Below are 22,392 nucleotides of genomic sequence, written 5' to 3'. Positions count from 1 at the left end.
ATTTGACTAATCCAAAGGGAGGAGGGAAGGTGGAACATAAAATACACAGGCCAACTATAAAGCAAACAGCAAGATGATACACACACGAGCGTAAACCCGAATACCTCGGTAATCACACCCGATGGAAATGCACTACCTACCCTAATTAAAAGACTGAGACGGACACTTGATAACCGCAAAGAACAAACCAAAATTAAAACTCAAACAGCCCTGACTGGTGTGGCTCTGTGGGGGTGGCAGCATCGCTGGTTCTATTCCCAGTCCGGGCACAGGCCTGGGTTGCGGGCCAGGTCCCCGGTTGAGGGTGTGCAAAAGGCAACTGACTGATGTTTCCCTCCCTTCACCTCTCTCTATAAATAAATAAATAAAATCTTTTAAAACTCAAATATATTCCATCTAAAGGGAATGCACATTAAATATATGGACTCAGAAAAGTGAACGAAAAGTTATAAAGGCACACTATATAAATATTAACACCCCCCCAAAATGAATCCCATGCGATTACAGTAATAACAGATCGACACCCCACCCTAGGACTCACGCCAACATTTGTACTGATTGTACGGCCCCTGCTGTAGACGCTCTTGAACTCCGCGCTCGCTCCTGGTGCGCAGCTGCCGAGCATTGCTTTTACTTTTTTTTTTTTTTTTTTTTTTTTAATTTAGCAGCAGCAGTTGAGCAAAGTGAGTCAAGAGTATTAGAAATGAAACGCGTTCAGAGCTTCGCAGAGCCCCGGGGTCTGGGGGATGCGGCTGCGGGAGGACCCCAGACCCTTCCCGCCTGGACCACGGGTCTCGCGGCCTGTGGGTGTGGTCCGGCGTCCGCCCCCTCCCCAGCACGAGGGCAGCCCGCCCCGAAAAGAGGGAAAGGAGAATCCCACCACTGCTCTTTCGCTGCTGTGGCTCTAACTGCCACAGCATATCCGGAGAAGACAGGATTCGAACTTAAGACCCCGCCTGCGGTGGGGCCTGCTTGGGTGAACCCTGGAGGTGGGTAGGCCTTGGGGCTTGTGTGGGAGGAAAAGAAACGGCCTTGGGATCTGTCTGCTCCTCCTGCCTTCCTGCCTTTGCCTGTCCCCTCCCCGCTTAGCTTGCCCACTCCTTCTCCTCACCCCTTTTCCTTCTTCTCTTCCCAGCCATAGGCCTTTTGCTCAGCTCGTGCCTTCTTCTCTGGCCTAATACAGGGCCCACGTGGTTGCAGATGCGCTGGCTTCGCACTGGGGCCCCTCTTGGACTCCCTCCCGTCGGATCTGCCTTCCTTGCCGGGCCGCCCTGTTGTACCTGGTGACGGAGAAACGGAGGGGCTGAAGCAGCTGGTCACCTAGGGGCACCCACGCCCACCCAGCTTCCATTTTCTCCTTCCTACTGTGCCTTCCTTAGCCAGGCCCCCTAGGAATTCTGGAGCATTACCTTTTCCTACATTTCATCATATCCCCAAACAGATTGCCCCTCCAATTACCTACACAAAGGTCAAGCAAGTCAAAGTGATGACCATTTTATTGGGGAATTTGCAAGAATGAGCCTTTCTTCTTCCCCCACCTGGATCCCCTAGTATATCCACACCCCAGTCTTCCAAAGGAAAGCTCTCAGCATTTTACCACTGAGTGTAATACTTGGTGGCAGCTTCTGAACATACCTTTACCCAGGAAATGGAAGTTCCCTTTTAGTCCTAGTTTGCTGTGTGTTTGTGACTTGAATGCATGCCAAATAACATTAAATGCGTTTTCTACCTTCATTGAGACCGTTATATCATTTTTCTCCTTTAATCTTTTGATGTGCTGGGTTACATTCATTGATTTTCACATGTTAAACCGAACCTTGTATTCTTAGGATAAAACTACGAATTCATCTTAACACACCAGCGCACCCCAGTGGTACAGCCCTGAGCCCACACCCCGGCAGTCTCTGCCTTCACCATGCACCCACCACTCAGCATCAGCTGGCTTTTCAGAGCTTGAAGCCATAACCTGCTGAGGGACTATTGTTAGCCTCAGGAGGGGGGGCAACACCTACAAGGCTGGGGTTCCTCTTCCTGTTCATTGTTTCTTCCTTCTGGTCCACACCGTTGATTTGAGTTCCAGTTTCCTTCCCGTCACTGTTGGTTCCCTGTACATTTTCCTGTATTTCACTCAGCATGGCCTTCATTTTTTCACCTAAATTGTGACCATATTCAACCAATTCTGTGAGCATCCTGATTACCAGTGTTTTGAACTGTGCATCTGATAGGCTGGCTCTCTCTTCGTCGCTTACTTGTATTTTTTCTGGAGCTTTGATCTGTTCTTTCATTTGGGCCATTCTTTCATTTGTCTAGGCACACCTGTTACATAGTAAGGGGCAGAACCTTAGGTGTTCACCAGGGTGGGGCAACCCGTGTCGCTGCACTGTTATGCTGTATGTGGGGGAAGGGTCTGAGAGGGAACCATTGTTCTTGCTCTGCTTTCTGCTGGCTTTCAGTCACTTCCCCTGCTACCCACAAGCAAATTGGGCCCTTCTGTAACAGGGTGCAGCCAAGGGGGGGCCCAAATGGGGATTTGTAATGGGGTCCAGAACTCAGGGTGTTCAGGAAATATTAAAGAAAAATATATATGATGTCCTCACCCCCAGCAGTCTGAGCTGAGGGATGGGACACATAGAAGGGGGCTGCATTCAGAGCTGTTTTGTATGGCAACAGCTGTGCAGCTAACCTCTGGTGTGGTCATTTAACACATCTATAACCTTTAACTGGTTTCATGGATATGTTGAATAGCTGTGGCCCTGCCTTTAGCCAGGGGGACGGGAGTGACTTCAACCCAGGATGTAACTGGGAGGCAACTCCCCCTGGTTACAGCATATGCGTGAGAGCTTGGAGATGATTGACTCCACATCACAGGGCCATGCCTGCCCGGACTTACTATGGAGCCCAGTAAAGCTGGAAAAGTACGGGAATACTGGCAGGTGTAGCTGATTGTAGGAGAAGTTGGAAATGGGGCTGCAGAGACAGATTGGCGCAGGGATTTAAACCCAGGTGCGGCAGCCGTACTTGAAAGAGGATCTCTCGGCTTTAGCAGAGTAGTTTGGGACCATGCGGCTTTGGGGTGCTCCCTTTGGCCACGTGGCTTAGGCAGCAGGAGAGACTTTGCCTGTAAGAAAAGGGGAGAAAGGACTCTTGCTGGTGGGCCATGAGAAGATGCCACAAGGCTCTGGATTAACTGGAGATCGCGGGGGTGACACAGCAGATGGTTTCGGAACCAAGGGGCTGCCTGAACCACGGACTTCTACTTCTTTTCCTGAGATACGGTACCGCAGACCCGGCAGAGGGAGAAGGATATTGTGTGCGTTTGTGGGTATTCTAAAGGACTTTAGTATTTTTTTCTTTTTTTAAATATATTTATTGATTATGCTATTACAGTTGTCCCATTTCCCCCCCTTCACTCCATCCTGCTCACCCCCTCCCTCCCACATTCCCCCCTATAGTTCATGTCTATGGGTCATACATGTAAGTTCTTTGGCTTCTACATTTCCTATACTATTGTTACCCTCCCCCTGTCTATTTTTTACCTATCATTTATGCTACTTATTCTCTATACCTTTCCCCCCTCTCTCCCCCTCCCACTCCCCTGTTGATAACCCTCCAAGTGATCTCCATTTCTGTGGTTCTGTTCCTGTTCTAGTTGTTTGCCTAGTTTGGTTTTGTTTTTGTTTTAGGTGTGGTTATTAATAACTGTGAGTTTGCTGTCATTTTTACTGTTCACATTTTTTATCTTCATAAATCCCTTTAACATTTCATATAATAAGGGCTTGGTGATGATGAACTCCTTTAACTTGACCTTATGTGGGAAACACTTTATCTGCCCTTCCATTCTAAGTGAAAACTTTGCTGGATAGAATAATCTTGGATGTAGGTCCTTGCCTTTCATGACTTGGAGTACTTCTTTCCAGCCCCTTCTTGCCTGTAAGGTCTCTTTTGAGAAATCAGCTGACAGTCTTATGGGAAGTTCTTTGTAGGTAACTGTGTCCTTTTCTCTTGCTGCTTGTAAGATTCTCTCCTTCTGTTTAATCTTGGGTAGTGTAATTATGATGTGCCTTGGTGTGTTCCTCCTTGGGTCCAGCTTCTTTGGGACTCTCTGAGCTTCCTGGACTTCCTGGAAGTCTATTTCCTTTGCCAGATTAGGGAAGTTCTCCTTCATTATTTGTTCAAATAAGTTTTCAATTTTTTGTTCTTCCTCTTCTCCTGCTGGCACCCCTATAATTCAGATGTTGGAACATTTAAAAATGTCCTGGAGGTTCCTAAACCTCTCCTCATTTTTTTAAATTTTTGTTTCTTCATTCTTTTCTGGTTGGATGTTTCTTTCTTATTCCGGTCCACACCGTTGATTTGAGTTCCAGTTTCCTTCCCATCACTATTGGTTCCTTGTACATTTTCCTTTATTTCTCTTAGCACAGCCTTCATTTTTTCCTCTAATTTGCGACCAAATTCAACCAATTCTGTGAGCATCCTGATTACCAGTGTTTTGAACTGTGCATCTGATAGGTTGGCTATCTCTTCATCGCTTAGTTGTATTTTTTCTGGAGCTCTGATCTGTTCTTTCATTTGGGCCATTTTTTTTTTGTCTTGGCGCACCTGTTACATAGTAAGGGGCGGAGCCTTAGGTGTTCCCCGGGGCGGGGTAACGCTGGTCACTGCTCTGTGATGCTGTATGTGGGGGAGGGGCCGAGAAGGAGCAATGACGCCAGCTCCACTCTCCACCAGATTTCAGTCACTCCCTCCGCTTCCCACAATGAAACTGGGTCCCTCTGGTGCTGCTTCCCGAGTGGGTTGACTTGTGCACACTCTAGGCCCCTGTGGGTCTCTCCAATGAACTCTCCTGTGAGGCTGGGAGTTTCTCCCGCTGCCGCCTCGACCCCCACAGGTTTTTGCAATCAGAGGTTTGAGGCTTCATTTCCCCACTGGAGCCCTGGGTTGCGCAGTCTGTTTCACTCCCCCACCATTACTCCCTGTTTATCTACACGCGAATGTGGGGCCACGGGGTCTGCTAGTTGCACTGCCCACCCCGTTCCACAATCCGCCACCTCGCTGGGTCCGCCAGCCGCCTCCTTGCCACATGTCCTCTCTGCCCCTCCTACCGATCTGGGTGAGTGTTTCTTCTTTATCCCCTTGGTTGTCGGACTTCCATACAGTTCGATTTTCTGTCAGTTCTGGTTGTTTTTTGTTTTTAAATTGTTGTTATCCTTCTTTTGGTTGTGTGAGGAGACAGTGTGTCTACCTACGCCTCCATCTTGGCCAGAAGTCTGAAGCCAGTTTTCTTATAAGGGTCAACTGTTAGAAATAATGCTTGTATGATGCAGACGAGTCATTCCTTTTTTGAAACTATGACAGAGGGAATATTTTGTCTCCATCAACTCTTCTTACCTTCAGAATATACAGGTGTTTCCTCGCCCTGGAAGCCAGACACAGCAGAAGATTGTTGAAAACAGCTGGCTCAGCTGCCTGTGGATCGATCCCAAACACTATGTTTCTCTCCAGGCCTGAAAATCGACGGACACTGTCCAACACGATGTGATTGCCCGTGACATCTGATGCATTTTTGAATCGCTCCAACAGATGAGATCCCTCATTGGAGTCAGAATGTTTTCTCTTCCTCATTGCTGTTTGAAGCTTAGATTTACATTTTTCTACATCACTTGTTGTGCTGCAAAGCACAGCAATATCCTTGCGGGAATAACCATGCTTCAAGAAAAACTGGCATTTCTCGGTTATATAAGCCACCACTTGATCCAAGTTCAAGTACTCTCTAATCTCACACTCGCCTGGGACACCCTGAGCCCATTCAGCTTCATGGAGTATCTTCAGGGACTCAGGGGGGATGTTAGGTGGTGGATTTTTGCTGACCTCATGCACTTTGTCTTGTAGGAATTCGGCTATTTGATTTGCACTGCGGACCACTTTGGTGAGCTTTTCTCTTGGATGCTGGCGTTGGACACAGGGGAGGCCACTGTCAGCCATGTGACTGGTCTGAAAGTAGTCTAGAAAGATCCAGAGAATTCCTGGATTATCCTTTCCTGTATGAGTGATGGTTTTTGCCTTCTTATACCAGTCCCCATTTTCAGTGCGGAAATTCTGAGCTTCATCGATGATGATGTGTTTAATCTTTTTGAAGTCAGTACTCATGAAGGCTTTCCGGGTCACCGCACAGCAGATATTTTTATTGCTGTAAAAATTAAAAGAAAAAAAATAACATATACAGTTAAAAAATTAAAATGACACACTCAGGTTTTCTCCAAGTATATAAAGGAGGGAAGTCACTCTTCATACTCCTGTATATGGTTACACATCACTTTACTATCCTACTCTCAAGGAGTAAAATGATTTGAGTAGAGGGAGGTAAGGAATGAATTCAGACTAAACCTCATTTGGGGACAACAAGATCCAACTGCTTACCACATAAAGTCCTTCAAAGGCTGGTTCTCGCAAACATAGAGAATTTCATTTTCCTCACAACCAAACACATTCTTGATCTTCTCCATAATCTTCATGGCTATGATGGTCTTCCCCGTGCCGGGTAAGCCGTGGATAAACAATTTTGTGGTCTTGTGAAGGTTTTTTGACATGATCTCATACTGTTGGGCTGTGAGCAGATTTAAAATCTCACAGCCGACCTGGTCACTCAAGAAAGACCTGAAGCCGAGTAAGACAATCACAAGGGACTGCAGCAAGGCTTCCATTTGCTGGGTGTCTGCAAGGTTATAGGACTCAGGGTAGTCAATCAGAGAGCCTGACCCTTCAGAGGACCCTGCATCGCTCTCAGAACTCAGCTGCAGGACCCTGGGCGTGACGAACAGCTTCCCGGGATAGCCGCCCATGTTCACCAGCTTCTGCTTCAAAGTAGAGGCTGTGCGGGTGCAGTACAGCTGCCCACCTGCGTCCTGCTCCCTGAGAACGGTGTAGAGGATGGGGGCGCTGTTCTGTGTTACCAGCAGAGCATCACAGACGACTCCCGGCTTCTCTGGCAAGTTCAGGTCCACAGCCCAGCTTCTGGAAAGGATCAGAATTCCAGGGGAGAAAGGATGCATTTGCTTTTTTATTAATTCCTCCAGACCTTCATGCTCTGAGGAGAGTTCCAGCCACAGGGATTCAGGTGTATATCGCACACCTTCTAATGGCACTAGATATGGAGAGAATTATAAACTTGGGATCAACATCATATTTATTTTATGATTAATTATAATAGAAAGGAATTCTTACTCAATTGTAATTAATCTTACAATAAATTAAAAATATTTTTCATATATGTTCTTTTGTAAATATTATTTTATAAAAAAGGAAAAGAAGCCTTGAAAACCTGGCACACTTTCTCTAAACCGACGAGCTCATTACATTTATGACCTTGAGAAATTCCTTTGTTTCTCTAAGACTGTGGCCCCTCATCTGTAAAACAAACACACAAACACCATAGTTCCTTTAGTGAGGAATAAATAAAGTAGCATAAAATACCTGGCTCATTGTATCTGCTTGGGAAATGTCGGTTTCCGTTCCCCTTCCTACTGTCAAAGTATGTGAATCTCAAATTTTCTCTGGACAGACCCTATTGGTGGAGGTAGAAGGAGCCTTCCCAGGAAGAAGGGGCTCATTAAATACTTGCAGAGAAGCTGGAGCCACGTTAAAGCAGAGAGTCCCCTGTAGTCCTGGACCCGAGGCTCTGAGGTTAGGCCCTGAGCTAACTCTCCTGGAGCAAAACTCTGGCATCGCTCCCCGATCAAGGTAAGACTACATCCATCACAAGGGTCTCCCTCTGTTGCATGGGAGCAAGGAACCATTATGTGACAAGAATAAACTCACACTATAGGGGTTGAAAACTTATTTCAATGAGCATTGTTCCAAAGGGGGCGGGGGAAACGCAGAAATTGTTTTCATCCTGTTGTGCTGGTGTCGGATCGCAAACCAAAATCAGATTTGTAATATTTTAAGGGAAATCACCCGTCTTTCACCGGTAATTGTTCACTGTTGCTGGTGCTTTCTCACTCACACCAGTTGTTCGCACAACTTGATTATGTCTATAACCTGGATGATCCATAGCAAGTGGGAGATGGCTTCCTTTATGAGACACCTCCAGATTTTAGCGAGGGAACACACATCTTAGCATAAATGAAACTAGAATAACATAAAGATAGGTTTAAAGGGGAACTGTAGAAACCAGAGGAAGTATAAAATCAGAAAACATCCGTTGCTGATTGTACTAGCGAGTTTACAGACATCGCTGGGCCTCACAGTTGTGCAAGGCAGATAGACTTATTTTTCTTTTTTTCACGAAAGGTACAAACTCAGGTCAAGTGAGTTGCTCGTGGCCACACCCACAGGAAATGGCCGAGCACTAACCCCACTCTGCATCTAGGGAAATCCCTGGAAACAAAGCATTAAAGTGTCCTGAGTGGTGGTTTTCAAACTGTAGGAATCAGGTGACGGCTCCTAATAGTGTAGGACACCAGGGTGACAGTCTCTGGGGACTGGTTGATTCTGACCTACTACCCCAGGCCCTGACCTTCTTAGTGTCAATAACTCCAGTTACAGACAACCTTTCTGTTTCAATCATTGCATGTCTTCTAGCATAAATATTTGTAGTATTTAAACTGAAATTATCATCAACCCAGGCTAATGATTAAAATGCTGAGGATATCTGAATTTTTAACACCTGGAGTCCAACAGCAAAACAAACTTTTTATTTAGCACTGTTAGTATTTGGAGCCTGATACAACAGCAGTCTGTGAACATAAAAATTGACTTAAAAAATTAATTTTAACTAGGTAATACATTCCCACAGTCCAAATACCAAAACATTTCTACTCCCATTTGCTCCATTTCCTGCCTCCAACACTACCCTACTCCCCTACCATAGGTGCTATTTTTAGTTTCTTGCCTATCCTTCCAAAATTTCCTTGTGTAAATATCCTCTCTCCCACCTTCTTAAACAATAGAAAGCAAACAGTTTGGCACTTACTTTATCTCACTTAGCAATATATGTTGGAGATCTTCCTATGTTACTACACAAGAAGTTTCTTATTTTTCTTAGAGTTATCTAACATGCCATTTTATGTATATGTCATATTATTTAACAAGTCCCTATTGATGGGCACACGGATTTGCCCCCTAATCTTTTGCCATTTATAATGGAACAAGAAGTAACCTTGTACACTTGGTATGTATGCAGCAGGTGTGTATGAAGAATAGCATCCTACCAGTGGCGTTACTGGGCAACAGGGGACATGCATTTGTAGTTCCAACAGAGATTGCCAGTTGAACCAATATACATTCTCACTAGTAGTGCATGAGAAGGTTTGTGTTCCCACAGCATAGTGTATAAAAGATAATGTCAGATTCCTTTGTTTTTTACCTTCAAAGATAAAAATGATATCTTGTTTTCATTCGAATGTCTCTTATTTTAATTAATAAGCATTGTTTCAAATGTTTGAAAGCCATTGAATTTTATTTTTTCTGAACTGTCTTTGTTGATTTTTCTGTTAAGTGGTTGTTTTTTATCCTTGTCGACTTCTGGCAGCTCTTTACATATCAGAGACATTGGCCCTTTGTGATATAATTGCAGACCTCGTTCCCAGTTGGTCGATGGCCCTTTGGCTGTTCTTAGGGGTTTAACCACGATGCTTTTGAAAACTTTTGTACGCAGTTGTACATATCGATCTTTAATTTCATGGCTTCTGGATGTTTAATCATGATTTTTCTAATCCTTGCACCAAAGTTAGAAAAGCATTTGCCCAAGTTTTCTTCTAGAACACATATCGCTTTAATATTTTGTTTAACATTCTTGGTCCATTCAGAGTGTATGTTAGTGTGTGGCATGAAGTGTGAATCCACATTTAAAAAAATAAATTGCTAGCCAGTTATCCTAATATCTTTTTTATTGAAACATCAACTTGCCCTGGCTGGTGTGGCTCAGTGGATTGAGCACGAGCCTGCAAACCAAAGGGTCGCTGGTTTGATTCCCAGTCAGGGCACATGCCTGGGTTGCAGGCCTGGTCCCCAGTTGGGGGCCACGTAAGAGGCAATCACACATTGATGTTCCTCTACCTCTCTTTCTCTCCTCCTTCCCCTCTCTCTAAAGATAAATAAATAAAATCTTTAAAAAAAAAAGAAACATCAACTTTTCTCCACTTTATTTTCAGACATATTGTACCAAATCTTAAGCCAAAGGACACCATTGAGAAAGAGGTCCACCCCAGGCTCAGCAGTCTAGTGCAGTCTCTTTTCTTCCTGTGTGTACTCTCTCCGCTTTGTTTGAGAGGTAACCTCCATCATAAAGCAAGTTCTTGTATGTGTTCGCATCTATTTCCGGAATTTCTATTCTATATTCTCGGTCTAATTATATACCAATACTTTTTTAAAAGTTAGAGGCTTTATAATTATTTGCCGTCTGGATAGCCCCTCTTGTTCGCTCTCCCTTTTCAGGTTTTTGTTCCCTGGTTCTTCTTGCTTATTTACTTTCCCACTGGAACTTCAGAATAAGTTTGTCTAGATTAAGTTAATCTCTTTCTTATTGGTATGTCATTACATTTATTAAATGATGGAGAGTTGACAGCTTTATGGTGTTGACTTCAAGAACATGATATGTGTTTCCATTTGATACAAGTTTTCATCTGTGTCCTTCAATGGGTTTTAATTTTTTTTGAAGATTGGTTTATGCTAGATATTTAATTGAATAATTTTTTGTTTTTATTGAAAATTGGGTATTCGAAGAGGACCACTCCAAGACACATCATAATTAAAAGGCCAAATGTTAAAAATAGTGAGACACTCTTAAAAGCAGCAAGGGCCCCATTGGTGTGGCTCAGTGGATTGCGCACTGGCCTGTGAACTGAAAGGTCACTGGTTCAATTCCCAGTCAGGGCACAGCCTGGGTTGTGGGCCAGGTCCCCAGTTGGGGGCATGCAAGAGACAACCAATTGATGTATCTCTTACACACAGATGTTTTTCTCCCTCTCTTTCTCCTTCCCGTCCCCTCTCTCTAAAAGTAAATAAATAAAATCTTTTAAAATGTAATATTAAAAAAGAAAGTATTCTTTAGATGTTTGGTACAATTCCTGAAAAATTGATTTTTATATAAGAATAATAGACTGTTGCTCTTATGAATATACAGTCTGGCATTTTGTTTTAGTTATAATTTAGTCCATGGTAATAACTATCAATGTTTATGCGTATTCTTGTATCTAATATTGTTTATTATGGATAATTTTTATAATATAAACTTAATGGGCAAATGAATGGAAAGACCTCAATTAGGTAAGGGAAACAATAAAATCTTGGGCAGTCATTATGTATCAATGGTCCTTACTATTTACACATTGACATGACATTTATATATCAAATTCTAGTGCCAGATAAGCCACTGATGCTGCATAGACATGAGCAAGCGGTCTCCCCTCTCTAGACATCCAGAAGAGGACAGCAATGGGCCCCTAGTAAAGGTCAACAAGTTGGGAGTGAGGGACCAGAGCAGAAAACAGGCACTGTCCTTGGTTCTGAATCATTATTTTGCGCTGTTAAATGAGATTGTTTCTCCTAAACCTGAAACGTATTCATAATTGATCTTCATTTTATTTATTTTGTTACATCTTGATATAAATATTCTTTTTTATATTCATAACAGGCACTCCTCTGGAAAATATGGCAGAAGTGGGCAATTTTTCTACTCTTGGTGAGGTGTATGCCTCTAGTTCAACTAGATAAAGAGGTATCCAGTGTGGATGAACACCAAAGTCATGTGAGTAAGCTTGATAAAAATACAAATTATGAGATACTATCCCATATTCTAATTTACTGAGTCTGGAGTGAGGAACCAGGTATCTGTACTTGTTAAAATAACCAGAAATACTGCCCTGGCTGCTGTGGCTCAGTGGATTGAGCACCCGCCTGCGAACCAAAGGGTCGACGGTTCAATTCCCAGTCAGGGCACATGCCTGGGTTGCGGGCCTGGTCCCCAGTTGGGGGCACGTAAGAGGCAACCACACATTGATGTTTCTCTCCCTCTCTTTCTCCTTCTCCTCTCTCTAAAACAATAAATAAAGAAAGAAGTAACAGAAATACTGACGATCAGTGTAATTTGAGAACTTCAAGACCAATAGTCTTTCAGGGCAGTAATAGTCCTGGATTCTATGTGTGGTACTGCCTCAGCCAGTGGGGTCAGTGAAGGTTCACTTCGAAATTATGTATCACCAATATAATGGTAGCATTGTCACCTGGTACGTATATGTTTGCAGAATATACTTTCAGGATTTTTAAAAACATTTTATTTACTTTTAGAGAGAGGGAAAGGGAGGGAGAAAGAGGGAGAGAAACATTGATTGGTTGCCTCTCGCACACCCCCAACCAGTGAAAACTGGTTCACGAGACAACGCCCAACCCACTGAGTCCTACCAGTCAGGGGTACTTTCCGGATTCTAAAAACACAGGCATCACCGTTTACCTCCCCTTATCCCAGCATAGAAATACTGGCTGGTGTGGACTAGACAAACCACAGTTGCTACCTGGAAATAAAAGTTGCTGGAGATCCTCCTTATGTTCCAGGCCTTTCTTGGAGTATACTGGTCTGCTGAGAGGAGGCCCGCTTGACAGGCTCAGCTGAGATTCAAAGTCTTCAGACAAGCATAGAAGATCTTAAGAAAGAAAGAAAACGGGTTATCCTGACAGGTTAGTTCATCTCTTCACAATTGCAAGAGGCCTTACCAGGAGGTGTATTTTATGACTGTCTGGGTTGTGTGACTTGAGAGATGATGGCAACGCCCCATTCACCTTGTGGAGACAAGTGCATTTGCTGCATATGGAGGTTGCCCAAACCCAACAATTAAGAGACATTATTTGGAAGTTTGAATGTGCATCTCATTCAATATAATTTTTCACTCTCTCTGTCTAGATGGCATTTTGGTTCTATTTCTTTTTTGGTACGTGGCACATTCTTTCAGTAAACACGTATATATATGTAGCTTATTTCTGTGGTGCAAATATTCCCACCACGGACAATTTCAAGCTACCAATGTGATGTCACAAAGTGCAGAGTTGGGAAGAAATGCACAGTGGCACAACATTTTATAGTATTTCCCCCAGACAGATCCAACAGATGTAAATAACCTCACAAGCAAAGATAGTATTAAAATGTAGTAATTAGGCAGTAGTGAGTTTGTATTTATTACACTTGTTTTTAATACAATTGTAAGTTTATATAACAATTTTGAATAAGGATCATGTTTAATGACTGGCTCGTAAAATTTCTGAAATTTTATTTTAGAACTTTATTTATTGATGTTTAGAGATTTGTTGTCTCACTTATTTATGCATTTATTGGTTGATTCTTGTATGTACCATGAGCAGGAATCGAACCCACAACCCTGGCATGCTTGGACAACCTTCTAACCAACTGAGCTCCTCGGCTTGGGCGAAATTTTAATAAATGACTCTGGAGACAGTAAGAGCTACTACAAGGCAATCATTCCCCCCAATTTTTCTTTTCATCTTCTGATATGAAAAAAATTACCTATTACAAGACACTGATTTGGGCTTCTAATTACCTGACAAAATTTTACCACGTATGGAAAGCAGGATACTTGGAGATCGAAAAAGCACAGAACTGAGTGTGTGTGAGAAGTTCAAAGTCACAGGAAACAAAGAAAAACCTGTCTGATTTGAAGGTGCTGGAGGTAGAAAAAGGACAGGAGGGAGATGCTTCCCCTCTCACCTGGATCTGTGTCCATCATCAGGTCCACCCATTCCTCAGTTGTCAGTCCGCAGACTTGCTTGCCTTTCACCATCCACGATTTCGGAGCTTCCGAGAACACTGCACAGCAGAACGGCCGCACCCTGATGGCACAAACATAGCCGTATAATTGTCCTTCCTCTAACACATCCAAAAATTTGAGTGTGAAGGTTATCTGGTGTTGGGGTTGGCAAAAATGGACACGAGGTAATTTGTTTATTGCATCCTCTATTATCCTTCTCAAAGAGTTACAGTCAAAATTTTCTTTAGCACATCCCAGAACTTTCTTGCTCTTATCATCCACTCCAATAAAAAGATAGCTGTCTCCAGTGTTTGCAAATGCAGCGATGTATTCTGGAATTATGTCTTTAATATATTGTTGGATGTGTTTTGTAGAGAACTGTTTAAACTCTACGCAGTAAGACTCCGGAAAAGGCAAGATTTCACCACGCTGAAGATAGTCTCTTTGGAAGGTTTGGTCAGCAGGATTCAAGTTATGGGAGTTTTGCTTTGACTGCCTGGGAATTTTGTTAGGAGGTTCATTCCCCGAAAGTTTTGTATTTTTTTTCTTGTTTTTCAGGAAGTCGAATGCCTCTCTTGGTTTCATGGAAAGCACAGAAGTGCCAGATCTACGGTATAAAGAAGAACGCAGACTGCAAATGCGGGGCTTAATGGAATCCTCTTCAGAGGAAGGGTGAGGTCTCCAAGATTTAACAAAAAGGTAAAAACGCCTCCCTTCTTGCTTGGTCTCAAAGAAAGCCTGCAAATCTGAAGACTGAATAAGTGTTCTCAAAGACTCTTCCAAGTCCAGTCCCATCTCCACAGGATGCTCATCATTGTTTGCCATTTCCATCAGAACAACTCCTCCTCCTGAGTTTAATAAAGCGCATGCAGCTTGTGTAACTTTCTCCCTCTCTTGGTCTCTCTGAGTTCTCTGCAGCTTTTTTCTGTTCTCTTCACCAAAAGTTACTTTTCCTGCGTTGATGACCAAATCTGCATAAGTTGATTCTACCACCAAAGATGAATTATGCTTCTCCATGTTCATTCTGCAACAGAAACTATGAAAACACATATGTCATGTTGATGAAGAAGTAAATTATATAGCACATAAAATGGCCTTCACTAACTCATTTGAAAATATTTACTGAGATCCTGCTAAGTGCTGGGGCTGGAGATTAAGTGGCAGATCAAGAGTAAGCATAGCCCTGCCTCTCAGAGCTTGCGGTCTGAAGGGAAGTGGGGTCGAATGAAGCAGCTGTGGGAGGAAGGGTTTTGCAATAAACCACGTGAGAGATGAGGAGCCCTGGGCCTCAGTAGTGGCCATGGGGATGAAGAGGGCCTGGGCATATGAGAGCTATTTAGGAAATAAAATTATAATAACATGATCTGCATTGACCAGATAGAAATCAGGAGAAAGGGTTAAAATTTAGTGACTTTAAATGGCATAGGCAACTGGGTGGTTAGTGATACGGCTTACCAGTATAATAAAAAGTTTTTTTAATTGGCATCTTCTATTAAATTTGGGTGGTGGACACGTTTGTGTTCATTATTTTTTCTTTGTAAGTTTGAAATCATTTATAACATAAAAACAAAAATCTTTACCTCCAAAAAGTTTGAAAGGAGAGTAGGGGGTGTACATTTAGAGCATTAGTAAGACAGTGGTTGAACTTGGACTATACACACTCCTAGGACAGGGTGGGAACTGCAGATGGCTAGGGCAGGCGGTGGAGCCGATAAATGGGAAGAAGGATCAGTGGATTCTAGGTCTTCTCAAAGAACTGGCGTTTGGAAGTGGTTCAGCAGATCAGTAAAACTGAACAGTACCACAGTGAGGAGGGGCCGGCTCTTAAGGTGCTTGCAGTTGTGTTGCCACCTGCAGGCACTTTTCTCTTTTGCTTGGTTACAGGCTGAAGAATGGGATCAAAACATTTCATTCCGTGATTTATTAACATAAAAAGGCTCAATGAGTGTTCACTGCGAACACACTCAGTGCTGCGAGAACCATGAAGAAAACCCCATAGCACTAAATGCCTACATTGGTAAGACAGAAGAATATAAATAGTCATTTTCTTCAAAAGTTAAAGAACTTAAGAAAAAAAGTAGCTCACAAAGGAATACAAAATAACAGGAATAAAAAATGTAAGGGCAGAAGGAAATCAGAAAATTAAGAAACAATTATTTTAATTAACAAGATTAAGAGTTTTACTTTTGTGTGTGCTTGTTTGGTTTTTACTTGTAGACAAGACACTAGTATCCTTATTATTTAAAAAGAGCTTTGAACAAATAAAAGGGTGGTTGATGCAGGCGTGTCACGGAAACAGAATTCTGAGCAGTAAGTTATTTGGAAGGCCGGGTCATTCACAGTCTTCCTCATCTGTCTGATATGCTCCTTGTGATAAAATTTACAGTTAGAACCATCTTGTTCTATATTTTATCACATTTGAAGTCTCCTTGTCAGATTGTTTGTACAAGGAGCCATTGGAGAGACATCGGAACTTCAGTGTTGATGTTTATTCGTGTGGACATTTCCTCTCAAGTGTTGCATGTTAATTCATTTTCTTTTATAAATGTTTTCATATTGGCAACTCCTTTCTATTATCTAATAAGTCTGATTTATCTTGGCCCTGGCCAGGTAACGCAGACAGTTGGTTAGGGCTTCATCCTGACGTGCCAAGGTTGCAGGTTTGATCCCTGGTCAGGGCACGAGCGAGGAGCAACCAGTGAACGCATGGGTTGGTGGACAACAAGATGATATTTCTTTCTCAAGCACATGGCTCCATTGGGCTTACTGGAGAAAACTTAAATGCACATTGCTCAGTGAAAGAAGCCAATCTAATAGGACTGCCTACTGTATGATTCCAACCGTATGACATTCTGGAAAAAGATAAAACTATGGAGACAGTAAAAAGATCAATGGCTGTCAAGGGTTAGGGGAGGGAGAGATTAATAGGCGGAGTACAGAAGATTGTTAGGGACGATAGTATAATCATGGATATATGTCATATATTTGTCCAAACCCATAGAATGTGCACCACCAAGAACAAACCCTATGTAAACTGTGGACTTTGGATGATTATAACATGTCAGCGCAGGTTCATGAATTGTAACACACGTGCCACTCTGGGAGGGGGTATTGATCATAGGAGCAGTTAGGCATTTGTAGGGGCAAGAACAGATCTCTGTACCTTCCTCTCAATTTTGCTGTGAGCCTAAAACTGCCGTTAAAAAATAGTATTTTTTAAAAACAAGATAGATAAGCCAAACATAAAAGAGAGAAATAAGACCTAAATGTGGGGAGAGAACATTACACACACACACACACACACACACACACACACACACGCATGCGTGGCCACAGGCAGAAATCCCTATCAAGATCTGGGATCAAAAGTTTTGATACAAGAAGACTAGATAAGTCAGGTCCAGATACAAACTGGGAGGATGGTAAGAAGGATTGTTTGTGTCTTTCCTTATGGGCTGAAATAACTTATCATTATTGAGCTGGGCACTGTACCAAAAAGTTCACATACATTATCCCACTTCCTCCCCACAACAAATACTATTATCTTCGTTTTACCAAGGAGTAAACTGAGGCTGGTGTACGTGCTTAGGATCACATGAATAATGCTTTGCAGTCAGTGATACCTGACTCTAAAATGTAAAGTTCCTTATCAACCTGGCTGGTGTGGCTCAGTGGATTGAGTTTGGGCTGCAAACCAAAGGGTCGCCGGTTTGATTCTCAGTCAAGGCAGATGCCTGGGTTGCAGGTCAGGTCCTCAGCGGAGGGTGTACAAGGGGCAACCACACCTTGATGTTTCTCTCCTTTTTCTCTCTCTCTACAAATAAATAAAATCTTTAAAGTTCCTTATCAAAGCCTAGGTTCTTATTCATCATGAAAACTAGTTTCATTAATTACTAAGCCTCCTAGAAGTGGAGAAGGTCAGAAGACAAAAATTTTCAGAACTTTTTGATGGTATAACCATTCCAGCACAATCTTCCTGACATCGGTTATGGCATTCATTGTATATAACACATTTGACAATAAAAGCCAAAAAAAAAATACATGTGTCCATTTCTAAGAACACGTAGGCAAACGTTATATATAAAATGTTACCAGACAGCGCACCTCAACACATCAAAAACATCTTGAGATCCAGGAAAGATAGAAAAATTTTCTACCTTGAACAAGATGGAAAATTATCAACCACAGCCCTGGCTGGGGTGGCTCAGTGGATTGAGCACTGCCCTGCAAGCTGAAGGGTTACCAGTTCGGTTTCTGCTCAGGGCATGTTCCTGGGTTGCAGGCCAGGTCCCTAGTTGGGGGCCTCCACCGATCAATGTTTCTCTCCCTGTCTTTCTACCTTTCTTCCCTTCTCTCTAAAAGTAAATAAATAAAATATTTTAAAAAAAATTATCAACCATAATGGAAACAGAGGTTATCTAGGTAAAAAATTTTAAATTCCTGTATGACAAAAGATACCATAAAATATTAGAAAGACAACATAAAGGGAAAATGAAACTGTCCCTATTTACAGATGATAAATGGTAAACCTGGAAAATTCCAAGGATGCCTTGGACTAATAAATGAGTTAGTGGGGTCTCAGGATACAAAATCAACATACAAAAATCAATGGTACTTCTTTTTTAAAAAATATTTATCTTTAGAGAGAGGGGAAGGGAGGGAGAAAGAGAAGGAGAGAAACATCAATGTGTGGTTGCCTCTCGCATGCCCCAAACTGGGGACCTGGTCTGCAGTGCAGGCATGTGCCCTGACTGGGAAGCGAAACAGCCACACTTTGGTTCACGGGCCAGTGCTCAGTCCACTGAGCCACACCAGCCAGGATGACAGTTTGGCAGTTTCTTACAAAATTAGACATGTTGTTACAACATGATCCAGTAATTGTACTTTTTGGTATTTACTCAAATTATTTGAATACTTATGTCCACACAAAAAACTGTACATGAATTGTTTCTAGTAGCTTTACTCATAATCTCCAAAACTTGGCAGCAACCGAGACGTTGTTCGACAGATGAAGAGAGAACTGATGTGTACGGGAGAACAAGCACAGTCACTGCAGCACTGCTCGCAGCACCGAATTGTGGAAATAGCCCAACTGTCCCTCAATAAAGGAGTGGGGAACTAAAATGTCATAACATTTATTAAAAGGAATATTATAAACCAATGTAAGAGAATAAACTAACACAGTCACAGCTATCAGAAATAACACGTAGAATTAAAAAGTCGAGACGGGGAAGCGTACGTATGGATTTACACTATTGAAATACGCTAAGTATGCACGCACGCCCAAGGCACGTATTATTCCTGGGTATGCGTATCGAAAACTGTGTGTGCTACAAATACTGTAATGATATACAATAATCTTAGTATTTGGGGTGTGTGTGAGAAAAGGAGAGGGAAAAATGCAACCGGAGGTGGAAGGCAAAGAGAACTTCAAATTTATCTACAATATTTTATTTATTGAATTTTAAAAGGGCTTTAAGAATGACAAAATGCCAACAGTTGTCAATTTGAGGTAATGGGGGGGGAAATGTTTTTCATATTATCTTTGTATTTACGTTTCTTATTATTGCTACTATTAAACACACACACGCACACACCACAAACTGAAATCGGGTTTATCCCAGAATAAAACATTGTGTATACAAGAAAAACCATGACTAATAATACAAAATATGACATGAGCGATTAACAGAAAGTCAAATTATCTCAATAAATTCAAAAATTTGATTGATAATGTTTAAAAATTATTCTAGAGAAGCGTAACTGAATAGTAACACAAAGATGTTTTAACTTGAGAAAGCCTTGGGCAACATCAGTCTCAACACCCTCCCCCCCTTCTCCCTCCGCCCCTCACCTCTGACGTTGCGCCTGCGCACTGCACTGCGGCCCTGTCAGCCCTGCGCCTGCGCTCTGCGCCTCCTTCCCCCGGTGCTGCGGCTCCGCGACCTCAAGCGGCTCGGGGCGTCTCTCCGCCCCGCCCCCCCGTCCTGGATCTTGGGGCTCCTCGTCCCCCACCACCAACCGAGTATCTTCCCCCACGGCTTCAAACGTCTGCAACAGTCCTCTCGGGAGAGCCTTGGCCAGCGAGGATCCCGCAGGACAGCGTCGGGACCACGGGCTGGCGTGGGCTCCGGGGAGCAGAGCCTGTGTGTGTCTGCGGGAGAGCGTGCTCGGCTTTGGAAATGGGGCGTAGAGTGGTTCGGGGCATGGGGAGCAGAGCCTCTGCATGTGGGCCCAAATGGAGTGCGGAGGTAGGGTTATGATCCCCCGGAGCTCTGAGAAAGTTACAGTCCACAAAGAAACAACAGGCACATCCTTGAATCTGGCTCCACCTGCCACGCGCATTACGTTGCCTTTCACACAGAGGAAAAGTTATGGCCTGCTCAGAATTAGAATTGGGGTTAGGTGACCTCTGATTTATTTCTTCCCCCCACCTCAGTGCTGTAATTACGGTCTCCAATAGGTCGTTGTTCACTCATATATGGAAATAGTTTATTTAATTTGGAGCTAAATAATTATCTTACATTTATGGCCAACGGAATAAAAATATTTATGTTGTAAACCTGAATATACCAGCTGGTGTCTACAGAAAATATCCAGGGTATATGCAGGTGCCTAGTAAAGTAAATATTGGTTACAGATGATTGTTTTCCTTTTCCTGAATGGCAGATATCTCCCAGTGGTCCACTCGCTGAAGTATTATTCGTAGTTCTCTATTCATTGTGCCCTATCGCCAAAAGGATTTGAAGAAGCAATTTGTTTAAGAGCACTTTGCAGTGCTTTTAATTCATGTTGGTAAACAAAATAACTACATGTACTTTTGACACTTTCAAAAATAATCTGGGAAATCCAACTGGGTCAGAGCTTCCCAATCAATATATCTTAAATTTCTCCTGAAAGTGAAATTATTTATGAAGTGAGATGTATTATGAAAAAGAAACAAAAAAACCTGACAAAATATTCAAGCAGTCATCTCTTCCCACCAAAGCTCCAGCTCCTCCCTGTTCCATTTGAAAGTTTGTTCCCCAGAGCTTTGATAAGTCTACCGTCAAGCCCTTGACACCACTGTCTGCCTGAGAACTCTACCAGGGTGTCTGGGCTGGAATCCCGCATGACTGGCCTGAGCAAGAAGGTGAGTCCCATCTACAGAGCAGTTCCGTCTATTTCACTTAAGAAACGGGGGGCCATTTTTGTCCACCTCCCTCTCTCTCGCCTAAACATATAGACAAGATATATTTGGAAGGGTCCCAGGTTGCATTTTCATTTTAGAGGGTTTTTTTTTTTTTTAATCTCGTTTTCAAACCATCTTTTCTGTTGAACAGGCAAGGCTTGGGTCTTTCCAGACAGCCTGTACTTACCTTGGGCTTTAGAAGACTTTTCAGGTCTGGGATGTTAAAACTCCTGAGTCCTGTTCTGTCCCGGCGTCAGCAGCTTTTGACTGAGGGCTATGGGAACCTTCAGAAGGAAGAACTGACTCCGAAATCTGAGCCCCCTGGAGAAATGCCAGCTGGGGAGGAGTGCCAGGTTTCAGTTTCCTGAAAGATCAGAACTACACGTTTACTTTGTTAAGTTGCTTTCTCTGAAAACTGTCTTTAGGTTTGATTTCCGAGAAGACTAAATTAGAATGCTCTTGCCTCTTAATGTCTGCCCTTCTGGCCTCAAGAAGAAAAAAAAAAAAGAACTGTTTCCTGTTTATGAATAAAAACTCGGCATTTGAATAAGTAGGTGAAAGGCTAGTTAATTCTGGCTTGACCCTAAAGAAAATGTATTTCACAGGGCGTACTTTAAGCTTGGAGAACAAGGCTACAGAAAGGCCTATCTGGATATGCACCAAAGTATTATTAAGGATTCCTTTCTAAGGAAGAGGGTGGACAGGGAGGGAGGAATTGTTATTTTCCACCATAAGCCTGAACTACTCAAGAAATATTTAATGCAATAAGGGGGTTAAATGCTAGAGCCAGATAGAGAATTAAGTTGTATATCTCATTGACTTTCTTAATTTTTCTAGTAGCCTCTATAATCCCAACAGTTATAGCTGAAATTTCTACGGGATCTCCTGTTACTGACTTGGCGGCTAACGCTGTTGCTGTTGTTTTAAGTTTCTTCTATTTACCACTTTGATCTGCAACTTCCTTCCACAGCCCACACAAGCCACAGTTTCCTTGAGCTCCTTGAGCTCCTGTTTGGTTTCTTTCACATGCCCACCCTAATAGATCTCGAGAATTATTACAGTATGGCTTTAGCAATTATTTTTAACTCTGAGGGAAGGTGTGCGCTAGAAGGAATTTAGCTTCAGATGCCCTGAACCAGCGTTTTATCCCATCCATGACCGATGTTGTGGTTGCACCTGCCCGTGTGGTTCTTAGTATGACTGCAAGACGCCCTTAAGAACGCTCATCACGTAACCGAAAAACAAAGAGGTGCATTACTTACAGGACCAGGAAGTTAGACAGCACGCTTCGGGTTACACGGCGAGGTCGTGGCTAGGGAGGAAAAGAAAGTGCATCTGCTGGGGCTTCCCCTTTTGTTGAGGCTAAGGGTGGAGCCGAGGATTTGGCGGGCTTACTCTGGACTGGTGAATTTTAAAATACGTGGGAATTTAAAGGGCAAGGAAAAACTTTTTTAAACAGTGGCCCAA

At 42.8% G+C, this 22,392-nt stretch overlaps 1 protein-coding gene and 1 non-coding gene across 3 annotated transcripts; both read right to left on the bottom strand.

Annotated features, from left to right (window-relative positions):
* Nucleotides 1–1,286: 1,286 nt before the first annotated feature.
* SLFN11 (schlafen family member 11) lies at nt 1,287–22,251 on the bottom strand. 2 transcript variants are annotated; one of them, XM_024553627.4, is made up of 6 exons: nt 22,188–22,251; nt 21,113–21,289; nt 13,715–14,790; nt 12,510–12,638; nt 6,418–7,141; nt 1,287–6,187 (listed from the first exon to the last, which is right to left on the bottom strand). In XM_024553627.4, exons 3-6 carry the CDS (start codon nt 14,775–14,777, stop codon nt 5,347–5,349), a joined length of 2,757 nt encoding a protein of 918 aa, XP_024409395.2. In that variant the 5' UTR covers nt 14,778–14,790; nt 21,113–21,289; nt 22,188–22,251; the 3' UTR covers nt 1,287–5,346. The 2 variants fall into 2 exon arrangements, with proteins under 2 accessions (XP_024409395.2, XP_045045977.2); XM_045190042.3 differs by having other exon boundaries at nt 21,113–21,303; nt 22,188–22,237.
* Nucleotides 10,152–10,309, bottom strand: LOC112298960 (small nucleolar RNA SNORA81). The gene has a single exon (XR_002974194.2). It is a non-coding gene; the product is annotated as a small nucleolar RNA SNORA81 (small nucleolar RNA).
* Nucleotides 22,252–22,392: the final 141 nt, after the last annotated feature.

Source organism: Desmodus rotundus, chromosome 9, assembly GCF_022682495.2.
Source record: "Desmodus rotundus isolate HL8 chromosome 9, HLdesRot8A.1, whole genome shotgun sequence".
Classification (NCBI taxonomy): Eukaryota; Metazoa; Chordata; class Mammalia; order Chiroptera; family Phyllostomidae; genus Desmodus; species Desmodus rotundus.
The sequence above is the reverse complement of the archived record's forward strand: the minus strand, read 5'-3'. Positions and strand labels throughout refer to the sequence as shown.